The sequence below is a fragment of the Scyliorhinus torazame genome, chromosome 2 (assembly GCF_047496885.1).
Source record: "Scyliorhinus torazame isolate Kashiwa2021f chromosome 2, sScyTor2.1, whole genome shotgun sequence".
NCBI lineage: Eukaryota > Metazoa > Chordata > Chondrichthyes > Carcharhiniformes > Scyliorhinidae > Scyliorhinus > Scyliorhinus torazame.
The window spans coordinates 257,194,934-257,211,724 of NC_092708.1; the positions used below are offsets into that span (position 1 = coordinate 257,194,934).

General features: G+C 55.5%; 1 protein-coding gene and 1 long non-coding RNA gene across 3 annotated transcripts in view; one reads left to right on the forward strand and one right to left on the reverse strand.

Annotated features, from left to right (window-relative positions):
- Positions 1–16,791, forward strand: part of mapkbp1 (mitogen-activated protein kinase binding protein 1) — a 420,608-nt gene that overhangs the window by 374,714 nt on the left and 29,103 nt on the right. For both annotated transcript variants that reach the window (XM_072486182.1, XM_072486183.1), the window contains 3 exons: positions 12,019–12,164; positions 13,271–13,441; positions 16,053–16,182. In XM_072486182.1, the coding sequence (XP_072342283.1) occupies positions 12,019–12,164; positions 13,271–13,441; positions 16,053–16,182 (447 nt within the window). The remainder of the gene's footprint in view (positions 1–12,018; positions 12,165–13,270; positions 13,442–16,052; positions 16,183–16,791) is intronic.
- The window catches only part of LOC140397823 (uncharacterized), a 137,171-nt gene continuing 136,523 nt past the window's right edge, over positions 16,144–16,791 (reverse strand). The window contains exon 4 of the long non-coding RNA XR_011937259.1: positions 16,144–16,385. This is a non-coding gene — a long non-coding RNA (uncharacterized lncRNA). The remainder of the gene's footprint in view (positions 16,386–16,791) is intronic.

A 16,791-nucleotide genomic window follows, 5' to 3' on the forward strand; every position in this document is an offset into this window, starting at 1 on the left:
TCCTTACCCGGGGTGTAGTCCAGTTCGAAGTCATACCTCCTAAGTTTAAGTAGGATGCGCTGGAGGCGAGGGGTCATCTCATTTAGATCCTTATTAATGATGCTGACCAGGGGGCGGTGGTCAGTCTCAACGGTAAACCGTGGGAGGCCATACACGTAGTCATAGAACTTGTCTAACCCGGTTAGCAAGCCCAGGCACTCCTTTTCGATCTGCGCGTAGCGCTGTTCTGTGGGGGTCATGGCCCGCGAGGCATAGGCGACCGGCGCCCATGACGCAGTGTCATCCTGCTGTAGGATCACCACCCCAATGCCGGACTGGCTGGCATCAGTCGAGATTTTTGTGGCATGAGATGTGTCGAAGAACGGCAACACCGGTGCTGTAGTGAGCTTAAGTTTGAGCTCCTCCCATTCCTTCTGGTGTGAGTGTAGCCACTGGAACTCCGTGGACATCCTGACGAGGTGGCACAGAGCTGTCGTGTGGGAGGCAAGGTTGGGAATGAACTTCCCCAGGAAGTTGACCATGCCTAGAAAGCGTAGGACAGCTTTCTTGTCTGCCGGCTGCGGCATGGCTGTGATGGCGCTCACCTTGTCTGCATCCGGACGGACCCCTGACCGGGAAATGTGGGGCGAAATTCTCCGTTATCGGCGCAAAGTCCGCCGATCGGCGCAAAAAACAGCGCAAATCCGACTTGCGTCACGTCGGAAAAATGGGTCGAAAGTCTCCGGCCCGAAATGGGCTAGCAGCGACGTAACGGGATCCGCGCTTGCGCACGTGGTTCACGCCGTGCAGCATCCTACACGCCACACGGCGTGACGGCTCATAAGGCCGCGCTGCTCCCCCCCACCCGACCGGAACACCCGACCGCAACACCCGACTGGATGGCTGGCCGCCGCTCAGCCCCGAGGTTCGAGTCACGCGATGTGGAGGCGCTCCTGGACGCGGTGGAGCAGAGGAGGGACGCCCTGTATCCCGGGCACGGCCGCAGAGTTGCCCCACGCCACAGCCGGCGTCTGTGGAGGGAGGTGGCAGAGGCCGTCACCGCTGTGGCCCTGACACCACGGACAGGCACCCAGTGCCACAAGAAGGTGAACGACCTCATCAGAGCAGGCAGGGTGAGCCTCCCCCATATCCCCTCTCCCCCATATCCCCCCTCCCCCATATCCCCCATAACCCCCCCCATACCCCCCATAACCCCCCCCCCCCATATCCCCCCCTCCCCCATATCCCCCCTCCCCCGTATCACCTGATCACTGCCTGCGTGTCTAACCATGCATGCTTCATTGTGTATCGCAGGAGCAAACGTCGAGGCACCCATCCCCGCAGATGCAGACCGCCCGCAGGATGCCCCTCGGAGGCCACGGGAGACGGAGAGACCCGCACCCTCCAGCATGCGACGCCCACAGGATGCCCCTCGCACACCACGGGAGACGGAGAGACCTGGAGCAACAGGGAGACGACACCCCCGTCACGTGCGGGAGCGACCACCCAGCGACGAGGGCGGCAGCCACAGGCCCCCGTCACATCCGAGCAAGGACACCACTACCCAGGACACCACTATCCAGGACACCCCTACCCGGGACACCACTACCCAGGACACCCCTACCCGGGACAGCACTACCCGGGACAGCACTACCCGGGACAGCACTACCCGGGACACCACTACCCGGGACAGCACTACCCGGGACAGCACTACCCGGGACAGCACTACCCAGGACACCACTACCCAGGACACCCCTACCCGGGACAGCACTACCCAGGAAGACGAAATACCGGACAGTGACTCAGAGTGGATGGGTGGAGACGAACCCCCACCCCAAAGTGCCATGGACTCAGAGTGCGACGAAGAGCACGACACAACGCCACTGCTGTCACCAACACCCTCCACCATCGCAGAAACACTCACCTCGGTTGGGCACTTTAGTGATGAGGTGTCTGGTACACTCACTGGTGCGCACAACACAGCCGTCCCGGTACAGCAGGTGGAGGTAGGAGCAGCAGAGGGGCCGGGCGGTCGGAGGGCAGCCCAGCCCAAGCGAACATCTGCCGCCCAGATGGATCCCGGGTTCCTGGAGTTACCACACCCACCCATAGATCCGATGCAACCACTGACCCGGAGACGAGCGAAGAGGGTGACGGCCGGCTTGCGGCAGCTGCAGTCGCAGGTGGAGGAGTCCACCCGCGTCCAGGAGCTGGAAGTGGTGCCGGTCATGCGTGCCACCCAGGCCGACACCGCACGGGTGGCGTCCGCGGTGGAGGCAATGGGTGCGACAGTGTCAGACATGGGGAACGGTTTGCGAGGCCTGGGGCTTTCCGTGCAGGCGGCGTCTGTGGCCAAGGACATGGCTGCCCTCTCACAGGAGGCCATGAGCCAGTGCCAGCGCCAGATGGCAGAGGCGCTCAACGCCAAGGCCCAGTCTCAGCAGTCCATGGCCCAGTCTCTGCAGGCCATGGCCCAGTCTCAGCAGGCCATGGCCCAGTCTCTGCAGGCCATCGCTGAGGGCATCGGCGCCAGTGGCCATGTGCGAGCCGGCGTCGCACTGTCACAGACAGGGTTTGCCAACCCCCTGGGCTCCATGGCTGCAAACCTGCAGACCCCTGTCGATACCAGCACGGGCCTCCAGGACTGGCAGCGCCAGATGTCGGGGGGGCGTCGGATGGCCAGTCCGTTCGCATCCCCCACCCATGTAGAGGCCTGGGGGCCATCGGGCACCCTGAGGGAGGAGGAGGTGGTGAGGTCCGTCCCGGCTCCCCCTGTAGGGGAGGTCCCGGAACACCGCGACACCTCGGACTCCCCCCCCCTTCCGTCCCAGGTGCATCGTGTGGGCAATGGGCAGGACAGGCTGGCAGCTCGCCATCCCAGTCGCCCGGGCCGCAGCCTGGCCCATCTAGGCCAGGACGCCCCAGGAAACGGCCGCCAAAGGGATCCAGTGTCAGAGGGCAGGAATCACAGGAGTCCACCTCCAGTTCTGCTGTCCCGTCTGGGGAACCACGTAGACGTAGTCAAAGGGCCCGTAAGGCCAAACAATTAGACACTGAGTAAGTTGGCATGGGTGCAGGGCACAGATGAGTTTTAGGGGCCAGGGCACGTGCATGAACTCGTTTGGTTATTAAAGTCAATGTTACACCGACAGAAGCTGCCTTTGTGCTCTGTCCAAAGCGTGCGGGGTGTCATGTACGTTGAGCGCAAGTGTGTGTGTGAGGGGTGGTCTTACCTCAGCCCCAGGTGAGTCTGCCCCCTTCCCCCTGGGCCGCCATCAACATCCCCCCGGGCAGAGGACGGGACCGTGCGCTGCAGTGTCACAGCCGCATGCAGGGATGGTCCGGGTGGATGGTGGTACTGTGGCCATGGGTCAGACATAGTCCAACGATGTGGAGCCAGGAGCTCACCGCAGGGCGGGTTGTCATCATCCTCCATGGCCTGCAATAGACACGCGTCCACCCGCAACTGTGTGAGCGCGGCCGTTGTGCCGTAGGTGGATCGGCAATGGGGGTGGTGGTATGCATGCGGGTGGGGTGGGTGGGGTTGGGGAGGGGGGGTGAGGGTGCTGGGTGGGTGGATGGGTGGGGGGTGTGGGTGGTCGGCTGTTGCCATGGTGTGCGGTCTGTGGCCATACTACCCGATTCCCACGCCCATCTTGTCAGTGAAGCGGGCGGCTATCAGTCTGTCCCGTGCCCGCTGGGCCAGCCGGTAACGGTGGACAGCCACCCGCCTGTGTCTAGCCCGTCTGCCCTAACCATTGCCCCCATCCCCCTCATCTGGGGAGGACTGCGCCTCTTCCTGCTGCTCCTCCACTCCGCCCTCCTCTGTCTGCGACACGTCGCCCCTCTGTTGGGCTATGTTGTGCAGGACGCAGCACACCACAATGATGCGGCCGACCCTATCTGACCGATACTGGAGGGTGCCCCCAGAGAGGTCCAGGCACCTGAAACGCATCTTCAGCACGCCAAAGCACCTCTCTATCACTCCCCTTGTCGCTACATGGGCATCATTGTAGCGGTTCTCCGCCTCATTGCGTGGCCTCCGTACAGGCGTCATCAGCCACGATCGCAATGGGTAGCCCCTGTCGCCCAGCAACCAGCCCCTCAGCCGGGGATGGCGTCCCTCGTACATGCCGGGGATGGATGACCGCGACAACACGTATGAGTCGTGTACACTGCCTGGGTAACGGGCGCAGACGTGCAGGATCATCATGCGGTGGTCGCAGACCACCTGTATGTTCATCAAATAGGTCCCCTTCCTATTGGTGAACACGGCCCTGTTATCTGCAGGTGGCCGCACGGCGACGTGCATCCCATCGATCGCGCCCTGGACCATGGGGAACCCGGCCACGGCAGAGAAGTCCACGGCCCGGGCATCTTGGCTGGCCCGGTCCACAGGGAATCAGATGTAGCGGTGCGCCATGGCATAAAGGGCATCTGTCACTGCCCGGATGCACCGGTGCACCGAAGTCTGCGATATGCCCGACAGGTCCCCACTCGGTGCCTGGAATGACCCCGTTGCATAAAGGTTCAGGGCAACCGTAACCTTGACGGACAAGGGGAGAGGGTGTCCCCCGCCAGTGCCACGCGGTGACAGGTGTGCCAGCAGGTGGCAGATGTGTGCCACGGTTTCCCGCCTCATCCGGAGTCTCCTCCTGCATTCCCGGTCCGTGAGGTCCTGGTATGACTGCCGGGGCCGGTACACACGGGACTCCCTCGGGTGCCTCCGTTGCCGTGGGGCTGCGACGGCCTCCTCCCCCTCCTCGTCCTGTCGGTCAGGTGTCCCTCCAGCCTGGGCGGCTGCCGCCTGCCCCTCTGCGGCAGCCTGCACCGCCTCTCTGGCACGCTCCTCCTCCTCATCCAGGGCAACATGGACATTAGCGGCTGCCGCCACGGCGGCCAACATCGCTGGATGATCATTGCCCATATCCCCTCCTCCCCCCAGCCAGGTGGCATGGACCGCATGGGTCCAACTGTTGGAGGCTGGCACCTGGCCAGGTGGACCATCTCACTTGCCCCCCCATCCTCCTCCCCGGCACAGACCCCCCCATCCCCCTCCCCGGCACGGAGCCCCCCCCCCCCCCTTCCCCCTCCCCGGCACGGACCCCAACCTCCCATCCTCCTCCCCGGCACAGACCCCCCATCCCCCTCCCCGGCACGGACCCCCACATCCCCCTCCCCGGCACGGACCCCAACCTCCCATCCTCCTCCCTGGCACGGACCCCCCATCCCCCTCCCCGGCACGGACCCCAACCTCCTCCCCGGCACGGACCCCCCATCACCCTCCCCGGACCCCTCCATCCCCCTCCCCGGCACGGACCCATCCCCTTCCCCGCCATGGACCCCAACCTCCCATCCTCCTCCCCGGCACGGACCCCCCATCCCCCTCCCCGGCACGGACCCCCCATCCCCCTCCCCGGCACGGACCCCAACCTCCTCCCCGGCACGGACCCCCCATCCTCCTCCCCGGCACGGACCCCCCCTCCCGGCACTCCCCCGGAGCCCAGCCCATTCTAACCACCCCCCCCCCCCCGCCGCGCACACACACACACACACACACAACCCGAGACACATCTCTCCCCACACATTCAGACTGCGGCCACGCCATCGCCTGCCCAGCGGCCAACCCCCCAGGCCGTCACTCACCTCCACGCTGGTCGGCGTGAGCCTGGAGCACCGGGTCACGCCGATGAAAAGGAGGTTTGATTTACGTCGACGTGAATGGTCATCACGTCGACGGGACTTCGGCCCATCCGGTAGGGAGAATATCGGCAGGCCGAAAATCGGCTGCCTTGCGCAGACCCGTGCCATTCTCCGGCTGGAGGGTCGGAGAATGACGCCCGTGGTTCCCCAGGAACTTCAGCTCGGTTTGGCCGAAAGAACACTTGGCTCGGTTGAGGCGTAGGCCGTTTTCGCGTATGTGCGCACAAACGCGCTGGAGACGATAGATGTGCTCCTGTGGTGTGGTGGACCAGATGATGACGTCGTCCACGTATACACGCACCCCTAAGATGCCCTCCATCATCTGCTCCATGATCCTATGAAAGACCTCGGATGCCGAGATGATGCCAAATGGCATTCGTTTGTAGCAGAACCTGCCGAAAGGGGTGTTGAAGGTGCACAGCTTTCGGCTGGACGCATCCAGTTGGATCTGCCAAAAACCCTTCGAGGCATCCAGTTTTGTAAAGATTTTAGTCCGGGCCATTTCGCTCGTGATTTCCTCCTGTTTGGGTATGGGGTAGTGTTCCCTCATAATGTTGTTGTTGAGGTCTTTTGGATCAATGCAGATCCGGAGCTCGCCGGAGGGCTTCTTAACACACACCATGGAGCTGACCCATGGCGTGGGCTCCATGACCCGGGATAGGACCCCTTGGTCCTGGAGATCCTGCAGCTGCTGCTTGAGGCGGTCTTTGAGTGGCGCTGGGACCCTGCGAGGTGCGTGGATGACCGGGGTGGCGTCCGGTTTGAGCCAAATTTTGTAGGTGTCGGGCACTGTACCCATGCCCTCGAATGCCTCCTGGTTGTGGGCAAGGAGCGATTGGAGCTGTGCGCTGATCTCTGCATCCAGGAAGTCAGATGTGCTGTCTGGAGAAAGAGAGTGTACTTGTTGCATGAGGTGGAGAGCCTTGCAGAGAGTCATTCGATGAGCCGACTATCTCGAATGAGAGTGTGGCCGTGCGTGTGTTGTGTGTCACCTGGAGCTGGCAGGATCCCATAGCCGGGATAACGTTCCCGTTGTAGTCGACCATCCTGCAACGGGACGGCTGAATTGGTGGTCTGACCTTCATGGCGTAGAAGGCTGACCATGATATGAGGTTGGCCAGTGTCCAGGCGGAACGTTATGGGTGATCGGTTGACCGTTAGGGTGGCACACCATTCATCACCCGGATTGATCGTGTTAACTTGCACCGGCTGGTGGGTCCTGGCTGGAGACATTCGGTTCCCATCAATGACCGCAACACGGAAGGCGTCCCGGTCGTCTGTGTCACTGGTCTGGACATCATCTGGGCAGTATTCGTAATACGGAGGCTGAATGGTCCACACGTCCCTGCGAGGTTGTCGGAGTTGGGAAACATTGACAGGTTGAGCTGCTCGACAGCAAGCAGCGTAGTGGCCCACCTTGCCACAGCGGAGGCATTGTCGGGTTCTTGCGGGACATTGCCACTTTAAATGTGCGGCTCCACAGTTGCCGCACGTCGTGACGTCATGGCGTTCGTTGCGCCACTGTGTATGCGCGGTTCGGTCTTGCGTCGAGCGCGCCTGCGCATCGCGTCCCTCAGTGTTGCCGTAGTTTTTGGCGCGCACAAGCGTGGGAGGCCTCGAAAAGCGCATGAAATGTCCACCCTCGCCCGGGCCGCGGGCTGGGAGGAACTCGATCGACTGGACCCGTTCGGCCTCGTAGGGCACCTGCCTCATGGATCCGGCTGCGTAGGATCCCTGCCGCGCCGATTCGGCCCCTGAAATTGGGTATAACGGCTAGTCGCGTTTTCGTGCAGGACACAGGCTTTGATTGCGGAGGCTAAGTAAGGTGAGGCCTTTTATTTTTAAGGGCTGCTGGCGTAGGGAGCCCGAGGTGTCCCCAAAAACGATCTGGTCCCGAATCATGGAATCGGAGGTGGTGTCGTAACCGCAGGACTGCGCGAGGATGCGGAGATGCGTCAGGAATGACTGAAAGGGCTCATCCTTACCTTGCAGGCGCTGTTGGAAGAGATACCTCTCGAAGTTCTCGTTGACCTCGACGTTGAAGTGTTGGTCGAGCTTGAGAAGGACAGTCTTGTATTTGGTCTTGTCCTCGCCTTCCGCGAACACCAGGGAGTTGTAAACATGGATGGCGTGTTGACCTGCCGTGGTGAGGAGGATGGGGGTCTTTCTGGTGTCCGAGGCACTTTCCTTTTCGTTGGCTTCCAGAAAGAGCTGGAAGCTCTGTTTGAACAGCTTCCAATTAACGCCGAGGTTTCCAGCGACTTGCAGCGGCTGCGGTGTGTTGACGGTGTCCATGGCGCAGGATGGCAGATTCCGGAGGATCTTTAGGTAGGTACCAAATTCACTCCTGGTACTATGAAGTGTTGGGTGGTCTGCCACACAGATGAACCAACACGGTTGTGAATGGTACAACGCAGTTTTATTTCAGACAACTATTTACATTGGTGGACTGTTCACTGAGGTTCGATCATGACCTTTGATTCTGTGGACCTATTCCTAATTCTGTCTTGTGGTGACACTCAGCACATGGTGGATGTCTGAGTGGCCTGCAATGAGCTCTGTGCCCTGAGCCGTCTCCTGCTCGAGTGCCCAGGAAGTGTCGTGTTCCCTGTTTTGTACTGTGCATGCTCTTGCCTGTGATTGGCTGTCGTGCTGTGCGTGTGATTGGTCCGTTGATCTGTCCATCAGTATGTATGTATGTATGTGCTATGATGTGTGCCTGAATATCATGACAACGACATCGGCCTCCTCCCCTCCAGTAGCTCTGGCAGGTCGAAACTCCAAGATCACCACCAATGGACACAGCGCTGATGGTGTCTCAAAGATCAAGGTCCAGAATCCCCCTCACTTCGGGCAAGACCAAAACATATGGGCACGATTCGCAGGGCCCCTTGCGCCCTCTCGCATTTGTTCTCTGCCTCGGGGAAGAATCCACTCACATGAGCCCACGTCATGAGGGCTCTGTGCACCATCTTAAACTGTATTAGACTCGTCCTGGCACAGGATGATGTCGAATTCACCCGGTGCATAGTTTCACTCCAGGCTTCCCCCCACCCTAAGGTCGATCCTCAGCTCCTCCTGTCATTTCAGTCTTATCTCCCACACTGCGGCCTTCCCCATTTCCAACAATATCCACAATCTTCCCATCCCCCAGCTCATCCTGAGTTAACAATCCATCCAGTAAAGTGTAACTCCCCCCCAATTCCCCACCACGGTCCCAACCTTTCCACATTTGCTGCCTAGTGATAATGTAGCAGGTTTGGGAGCACCAGCTACTCCACCTGCCGTCCCCTCTGCAAACAAAGTCCCCATAATCCTGGACGTCTTGCCTGCCCAGACAAAGTCCAGGATTAACTTGTCTACCAAGGGAATGCGTTTGGAAGGAATATCAGGAGGGACTGAAAAACAAATAAAAACCTCAGGAGAATGTTCATCTTCATGGTCTGCACCCTCCCTGCTAAGGACAGCGGTAGGGGATCCCACCTCTTCAGATCCCCTTTTACCCCCTTTACCAAATTTGCCAAATTCCACTTATGCATCATGGCCCTGTCATGGGCCACCTGAATTCCCAAACACCGAAACCTTGTTTTGGCCAGCTTGAATGGCTGAGCTCCCAAATTAGCACTCCTCCCCTGGCCGTTCTCCAGGAATACCTTTGCCACATTCAGTTTATACACAGAAAAGGACTCGAATTTCCCGAATAGGTCCATTATTTTCCCCATGCATTCCAGCGGGTTCGAGACACATAACAGCAGACCATCCGCTTACAATGACACCCTATGCACCCTACCTCCCCTTTCAATACCCTTCCACGATCTTGACACCCGGAGCGCAATAGCCAAGGTTCAATAGCCGGCGCAAACAACAGGACGGACAGCAGGCATCGCTGACTCGTGCCCCTTTATCGCCGGACAAATCCCCAGCTCATCGTGTTTGTCATCACGCATACCGTGGGAACGGGATACAGCAATTGCACCCAAGAAAGGAACGTTGGCCCAGACCCAAACCGCCCCAGGATCTCAAACAAGTACCTCGATTCTCCGCATCTATTGAAATAATAACTTCCGGCACCTTTCCTCTAGATTGAGTCATCACCACATTCAACAGTCGCCTAATGTTGCTCGACAACTGTTGCCCCTGAACAAAACATGTCTGATCCTCAGAGACCACCTCCGGCATGCACCTCTCTAGCCACCTCGCCAGCCCCTTAGCCAGCAGCTTCACATCGGTGTTTAACAGGGAGATGAACCTGTAAGACCCACACTCCACTGGGTCCTTATCCTTCTTTGGGATAAACAGATCGATACCTGAGCCAGCGTTGCCGGCAGCTCCCTCCTTGCCAATGAATCATTATACAGCAGCACAGTAGCACAGTGGGCAGGACAGTTGCTTCACAGCTCCAGGGTCCCAGGTTTGATTCCCAGCTTGGAACACTGTCTGCGTGGGTTTCCTCCGGGTGCTCCGGTTTCCTCCCACAAGTCCCGAAAGACATGCTGTTAGGTAATTTGGACATTCTGAATACTACCTTTGTGTACCCGAACAGGCGCCGGAATGTGGCGACTAGGTAACGTCATTGCAGTGTTAAGGTAAGGCTACTTGTGACAATAAAGATTATTATTATTATCCCCATGAGGTGGGGCGTTAATACTGCCGAAAATTGTTTATAAAATCCGGCCCCGATGCCTTCCCTGGCTGCATCGACCCAATGGACTTTGCTATCTCCTGCAGACTCAATGGCGCCTCCAATCCTTGTCCATTCCTCTCTCCACTTCCGGGAATACCATCCCACCTAAAAAGTGCCCCAAGTCAGCATCTTCCCCTCGGGGCTCGGACCTGTACATCCTCTGGTACAAAGCCTCGGACGCCTTCTAATTTTCTCCGGTGTCGTAACCAACCCTCTTCCCCCATCTTTCAGCTGAGCTAACTCCCGCGTGGCCACCAGTCCTCCAACACCGAGACCACCTTCTCACATTATGTCCACCAGGAGCACCAAATTGAATCTCCACGAGGGTCTGTGGGCTTGGCCCGTTTCGAACCTCACGTCCACAAAAAAATCTATTCAGGAGTATACCTGATGCACGTGGGAGAAAAAGGAAAACTCCCTCTCTCCTGGATGTCTAAACCTTCACAAATCTACACCCCCACCCCCCGTTCTGATATATAAATCCCCTCAGCTCTTTTGTCACCCGACTGGCCAACGACTTGGGGCTTGATCGATCCATCCTGAAATATAACATGCAGTTAAAGTCACTCCTTATTATCAATTCATGCAAATACAGGTCTGGGATGGACGCTAGTGTCTTCTTAACAATTACCGCATTGTCCCAGTTGAGCGCATTGATGTTCACTAGAACAACTGGCCCCCCCCGACAAGACCCCGGGTCCCACATCTCACTGGACACCTTTTTAATAAACAGAATCACGACCCCGATTGACATGGAGTCGAACCCCGAGTGGAATGTCTGCCCCACCCAGCCCTTCATTAACCTCGTCTGGTCATTGACCTGCAGGAAAACCACATTCACCTTCAATCTTTTCAAGTGTGCAAACAGCCGATACCGTTTAACCGGACCGTTCAGCCTCCGCATATCCAACGTCACTATCCTCACCAAGTGCTTCTGAACGCCGCCCCCCCCCCCCTCCCCCCAACTATTAAGGATGAGCGGCACAATAGCACAGTGGTTAGCACTGTTGCTTCACAGCTACAGGGTCCCAGGTTCGATTCCCAACTTGCGTCTGGTGCGGAGTCTGCAAGTTCTCCCTGTGTCTGTGTGGGTTTCCTCCGGGTGCTCCGGTTTCCTCCCACAGGTCCCGAAAGACGTGCTGTTAGGTCATTTGGACATTCTGAATTCTCCCTCTGTGTACCCTAACAGGTGCCGGAATGTGGCAACTAGGGGATTTTCCAGTAACTTCATTGCAGTGTTAATGTAAGCCTACTTGTGACAATAAAGATTATTATTATGAACTCCCATCAACTGCTCCACAGGCAGTAGGGTAGGCGATGGCGACGCTCCCGACTTTGCCATGCTCTCAGCTACTGCGCCACGTGGATCCTCCACCTCTTGAGCCAAGGCTTTATTCAACTTCTGCCGGGTGTTGTAACCCACCGATATTCCACTTTGCAGGAGAAACCAACTCCCTCCAATTATTTTGCACTTTTTCCAGACAAAGCGCCCATTACCAAGGTAGAAAGGGGCAAAACCAGAGCCTCCAAGTAGGAGCCATCTTGTGTGCGACCCATCAGCTCATGGCCGCCACCGGAAGTCCTTAATAGTTATTCGTGATATGTATTTAACTTGCACAGTAATGTTAATACCGTGCTTCCATGTGTGCCAGTGAATACCAGGTGAAGGAGTTGCAGAAGGGAACACAGGAAAAAGGTTACCGTAGCCATGGTCTCCTCGAGAAGCACAGTCCGGACAGCGCCTGCTCTGTGGATTATTCCAGCAGCCACTTTTCCAGCCCTGAACATCCACATGAAGGTTAGAACCCAGAGTGGGTTTTCAATTCATTTTCATTCCTCCCTCTGTGGGGAAAAGTCTATTCGCGCGTGGGTTTAGTGCTTTCTAGTCCTCTCTGACCATCAGCCGTTGTTGCTACTGAAGCGTGCCATTTGGCCCTCCTGATCCTCCCTACTATAAATGCTCCTCACGTCCCTTATCTCATCCGAATAGCATACCCTTCTATTCCTTTCTCCCCCTCATGTGTCCATTTAGCTTTCCCTCCAAAGCAAGCGTGTTAATTACTAATGGCAGAGGAACCTTTCGCCTTCAGTATTGGCATCGAACACTTTCTGTTCCACCTCCGGATGGTTTAGCAGCTCCCTGGATACTGTCCGTGTGGTATTCTTAATTCAGATGAGGCATGTGCATCTGGATCGGTTTGCACTCAGTCAGAAAATATCTCTGCTTGGTTTGGGCTCACAACCAGTTCCCAAGGGTACAAGGACATTGTTCTGATCCACTTGCTCCCTCAGATGGTTGGACTGGATTTTACCGGTTTCTGAAGAGAACATCGGCTGGACATTAAGCTGCAGGTAACATTGGTCCATTGGTATGAAACTGCTCGAAGGGAAGCTGTTACAGAGAAAACATGGCATCGGGTCCTCTTGGAGGCTGTGCGACTTGGGCACCCTCAGTGGTCTCAGGTGCCCCTCCTCGGAGCTGCCCATTTAAAAAAAATTGTACTCTTGGCAAGGTCAGCATTTGTTGCCCATTCCTAATTGCCCTTGATGTGAGTGGCTGGCTCAGCCATTTCACAGGACAGTTACACACATTGCTGTAGATCTGGAGTGATCTGGAGTCACCTGTAGGCCAGACCGGGTAAGGACGGGAAATCTCCTTCACGAGAGGGCATTAGTGAACCAGCTTTTCAATTCTAGCTTACTCCTCCGTGGTGGGATTTGAACCTCTATCCCCAGGACATTATCCCAGCACTCTAGGATTACAAGACCATTGACAACACCACCAAGCCACCAACTCTCCCTCTCCCTGTGTCCCTTCACTCGACCATGTGGAAATATGAACCAGTATCAATGTTTGGGTTGAATGTGTGACTGGAAGGTCATTACTTCCTATTAATATTACAGATTCCGAATGTACGGAACCACTGAGCGTGGACGGAATCTCCTCCGACATGGAGGAAGAAGAGGATGAGCTCAGCAGAAGCTTCCCACGGGAGACAGCAGTGCCAAGAACTCCGGATCAGGAAAAGTTCCTGAAGCAACATTTTGGGACCCTGGCTGATGAGAGCATTGGCGGTAAGACTGTTTCCACTGTGGAAATTTTTAATTTGCAAAGGATTGTTAGCCTAGCCAGTGCCAGCCATGGAATGTTCTTTTATTATTGATTATTTCATGGGATGGGGGCATCGCCGGCAAGGCCAGCGTTTGTTGGCCATCCCTAATTGCCCTTGAACTGAGTGGCTGGCGCGGCCATTTCAGAGGGCATTATACGAGTCAAGCACATTGCTGTGGGTCTGGAGTCACAGATAGGCCAGACCATGCAGATATGCTGGCAGATTGCCTTCCCTTAAGAGCATTACTGACAAATGAAAAAGATGATTTTGTGGTCTCCATTCCTGAGACTAGCTTTTTAATCCTGGATATTTTCCTTATTAATTGAGTATAGTATTCCATTATGTTATTGGTGGGATTTGAACCCATGTTGCAGAGCCATCAGCCTGGGCCTCTGGATTACTCATCTGTTGGACATTACCACAACACCATTGCCTCCCCACATGCAGACTTAGATAATGTGGACCTTAGTGTTGGTGATGGTGCAGATCTGGGCAGTTTTATTGGAGTAATTCCTCCTCTTGGAGGAATTTCCCTGCATTCCAACCTACTCTTGCAAACATTGCCCTCTGGCCAGTCATGCTGGCGCATAAGATGGCCGCCCCCTACAAACTGTGGTTGGTGCCATATGTTTCACTGAGACAGATGTGAAAGGCAGTTCTTTGAGTGCAGAACTCCTGTCTGTACTAGATAGATCATTATGTGCAACCAAAGAGTTGTTCCTCTGTGTGCTTTGAGTGCTGCCAGCCCCGTGCCATCTTCCAAGTATTCGCTTCCCAGCTGAACACTTATCAGCATTCTGCGATATTTAAACGTTTGAGTAATTTTTACCCTTATGGTTATATTTGTGTTTCTTTCCTGTGATCTTCTCCCTATCTCTTCTGAAGACAGTGGGCACAATTTAACAAAAAGAAACAGAGTCCCGTTTTGGGTATGAAACGCAGGGTGTTTCTCGGTGCCTGCAGTGCCAAGAATGACCCCGCTATCAAACGGGACTTTTGCCTCGGTGAGGAACGCCCTGCAGAAGCTGCACTTACCTCACTTTTTAAAATGCCGTCCTGATCAGCGCGGTAGCACAGTGGATAGCACAGTTGCTTCACAGCGCCAGGATCCCAGGTTCAATTCCTGGCTTGGGTCACTGTCTATGCGGAGTCTGCACGTTCTCCCCGTGTCTGCATGGGTTTCCTCCGGGTGCTCCCATTTCCTCCCTGTCCAAAGATGTACAGATTAGGTAGGTTGGCTATGCTAAATTGCCCTTAGTGTCTAAAAAAGGTTAGGCGGGGTTACTGGGTTATGGGGATAGGGTGGAGGTGTGGAGCTTAAGTGGAGTGCTCTTTCCAAGAGACGGTGCAGACTCGATGGGCCAAATGGCCTCCTTCTGCACATAAATTCTATGATCTCTCGACCTGTCAGCCACTCCACCGTGGCCAACTTACCTTTTAGTGGATCCTTGAGCCGTCCCTCACCCTACCTCTTAAGGGGAGGACACCCCCAAGCCCAATCCCTGGTTCGGGCAACCTGGCACCTGGGCACTGCCAGCCTGGTACTCTGACAGTGCCACCTGGGAACCCTGCCGAGATGTTAGCCTGGCAGTGCCAAGGTGCCTGTGTGGCAGCAGGAGTGCCAGGGTACCACCCTGCCCAGAGCCGACCACCCAGGGGCCTCCGATGCCCTGGTCCACGTTTGTATTGACCAGTGGTAAACAGTGCAGTGGCGAGGTCCCCCAGGCGCAGTTGTTCGTTATGTTAATCTGGATCTCGTCCAGTGAGAGCGAGATCCAGATAGCGGCATCTCGCAAGATATCGTTAGACCTCGTGATGTGTTCCGAGTGTCGCAAAGAGAGGCCTCTCGCGGGATTTAACAGCCTCGTCGCATCACTAAATCGGGCGCGACGAGGTCATTCGAGCAAGCCCAGTAACTCTTTGCTGGGATACAACGCCCCATTGCTTCCCAGTTCTTCATCGGAAGTAGCCATTCTTCCTCTGTGACTGAGCAGTGAGGGCGAGAGGGGAAGGGAGTCCAATCTGAGAAAACCCTGTCCTCACTCAGCAATAAATATAAATACACAATTAATATCTGTACATGTTCCTACTTGCCAGTAGAGGTCACTGGATGATCTATCAGGAACACTAGCCAATTCTCACCAAATGTGCTAAGAAAGAAACAGCATCCTCCACAACCTCAAGATGCTCAAAACACCTTACAGCCAGTCAAGTACTTTTTGAGGGGTACTCACTGTTGTGATGTAAGAAACGCAGCAGCCAATTTGTGCGCAGCAAGATCCCATGAACAGCAATCAACAATGACCACAAAATCTGCTTTGACTGATATTGAATTGAGGAGTAAATATTGGTCAGGGCGCTGGGAGTAAGTCTCCCTAATGGAATCGGTCCCTATAGGTGGCTGTCAGGAGACGCCAGTCACTGCCTGGAATTAGGAATCCTCTTTCACTCATCCCTCAGGAAGACTGTAGAGAGTCTGCACATTATCAGCTCACTGGGATTAGCATTCAAATCTATTGTGTTGCACTGAGCTGTGGTTCTACATTTTTAATAACATATAATATAAATTACAGTGACAGTGAAATCTGACCATCGACTGGACAGCCTGAAGCCATTGTTTGTGAGACAGACTGAAGAGCTTCTCAACCCTCGACTCAGTATTTCAGCAAAGTTCCTGTCTCGATCGCTGACATCAAGCTTCAGGTCAGTGGGAGGAAGTCACCCTGTGGTCCTCGGATAATATAGCATTCATTTGTGAAAGTGAATACCTAATGGGGAGGCTGGTGATTCTTTCGGAAGGGGGTATGTGCCGATGTGGGGTGAGCACAACCGAAAATAGGTTGATCACAAAAATCCGTGTTTGGTCCACCAAAGAGTTTTAAATAGCGGAAAATATCCAGCAGCATCTGCAGAGAGAGGGAGAGAAACTGGAGGTTAAACATGAATTCATTTTGCCCTCTCCAGAGATGCTGCCTGACCTGCTGAGTATTTCCAGCATTTCATTTTATTTCAGATTTCTAATATCTCTAATATTTTGCCTGTGGTTCAATAACTGAAAATGACTTCCAAAGAAACTATAATGAACCATTTGCTAATTGTATTGATGGACTGTTGCCAGTTTCGAGTAAATTTGGAAAGCATACACTCAAAAAATCTTTGAAAAGTGCCGAAAAGGACCTGTTTAATTTTAAAATCTTCTGCAAACGGTGCAGTTGGCGGAAATCTCCCAGTGATCATTAATTTGAGCTGGGAGATTGATTTGTCGTGTGGCTGAGGCCAACTTTAAGCAGCATCCGTCCTTTAAACCAGCAC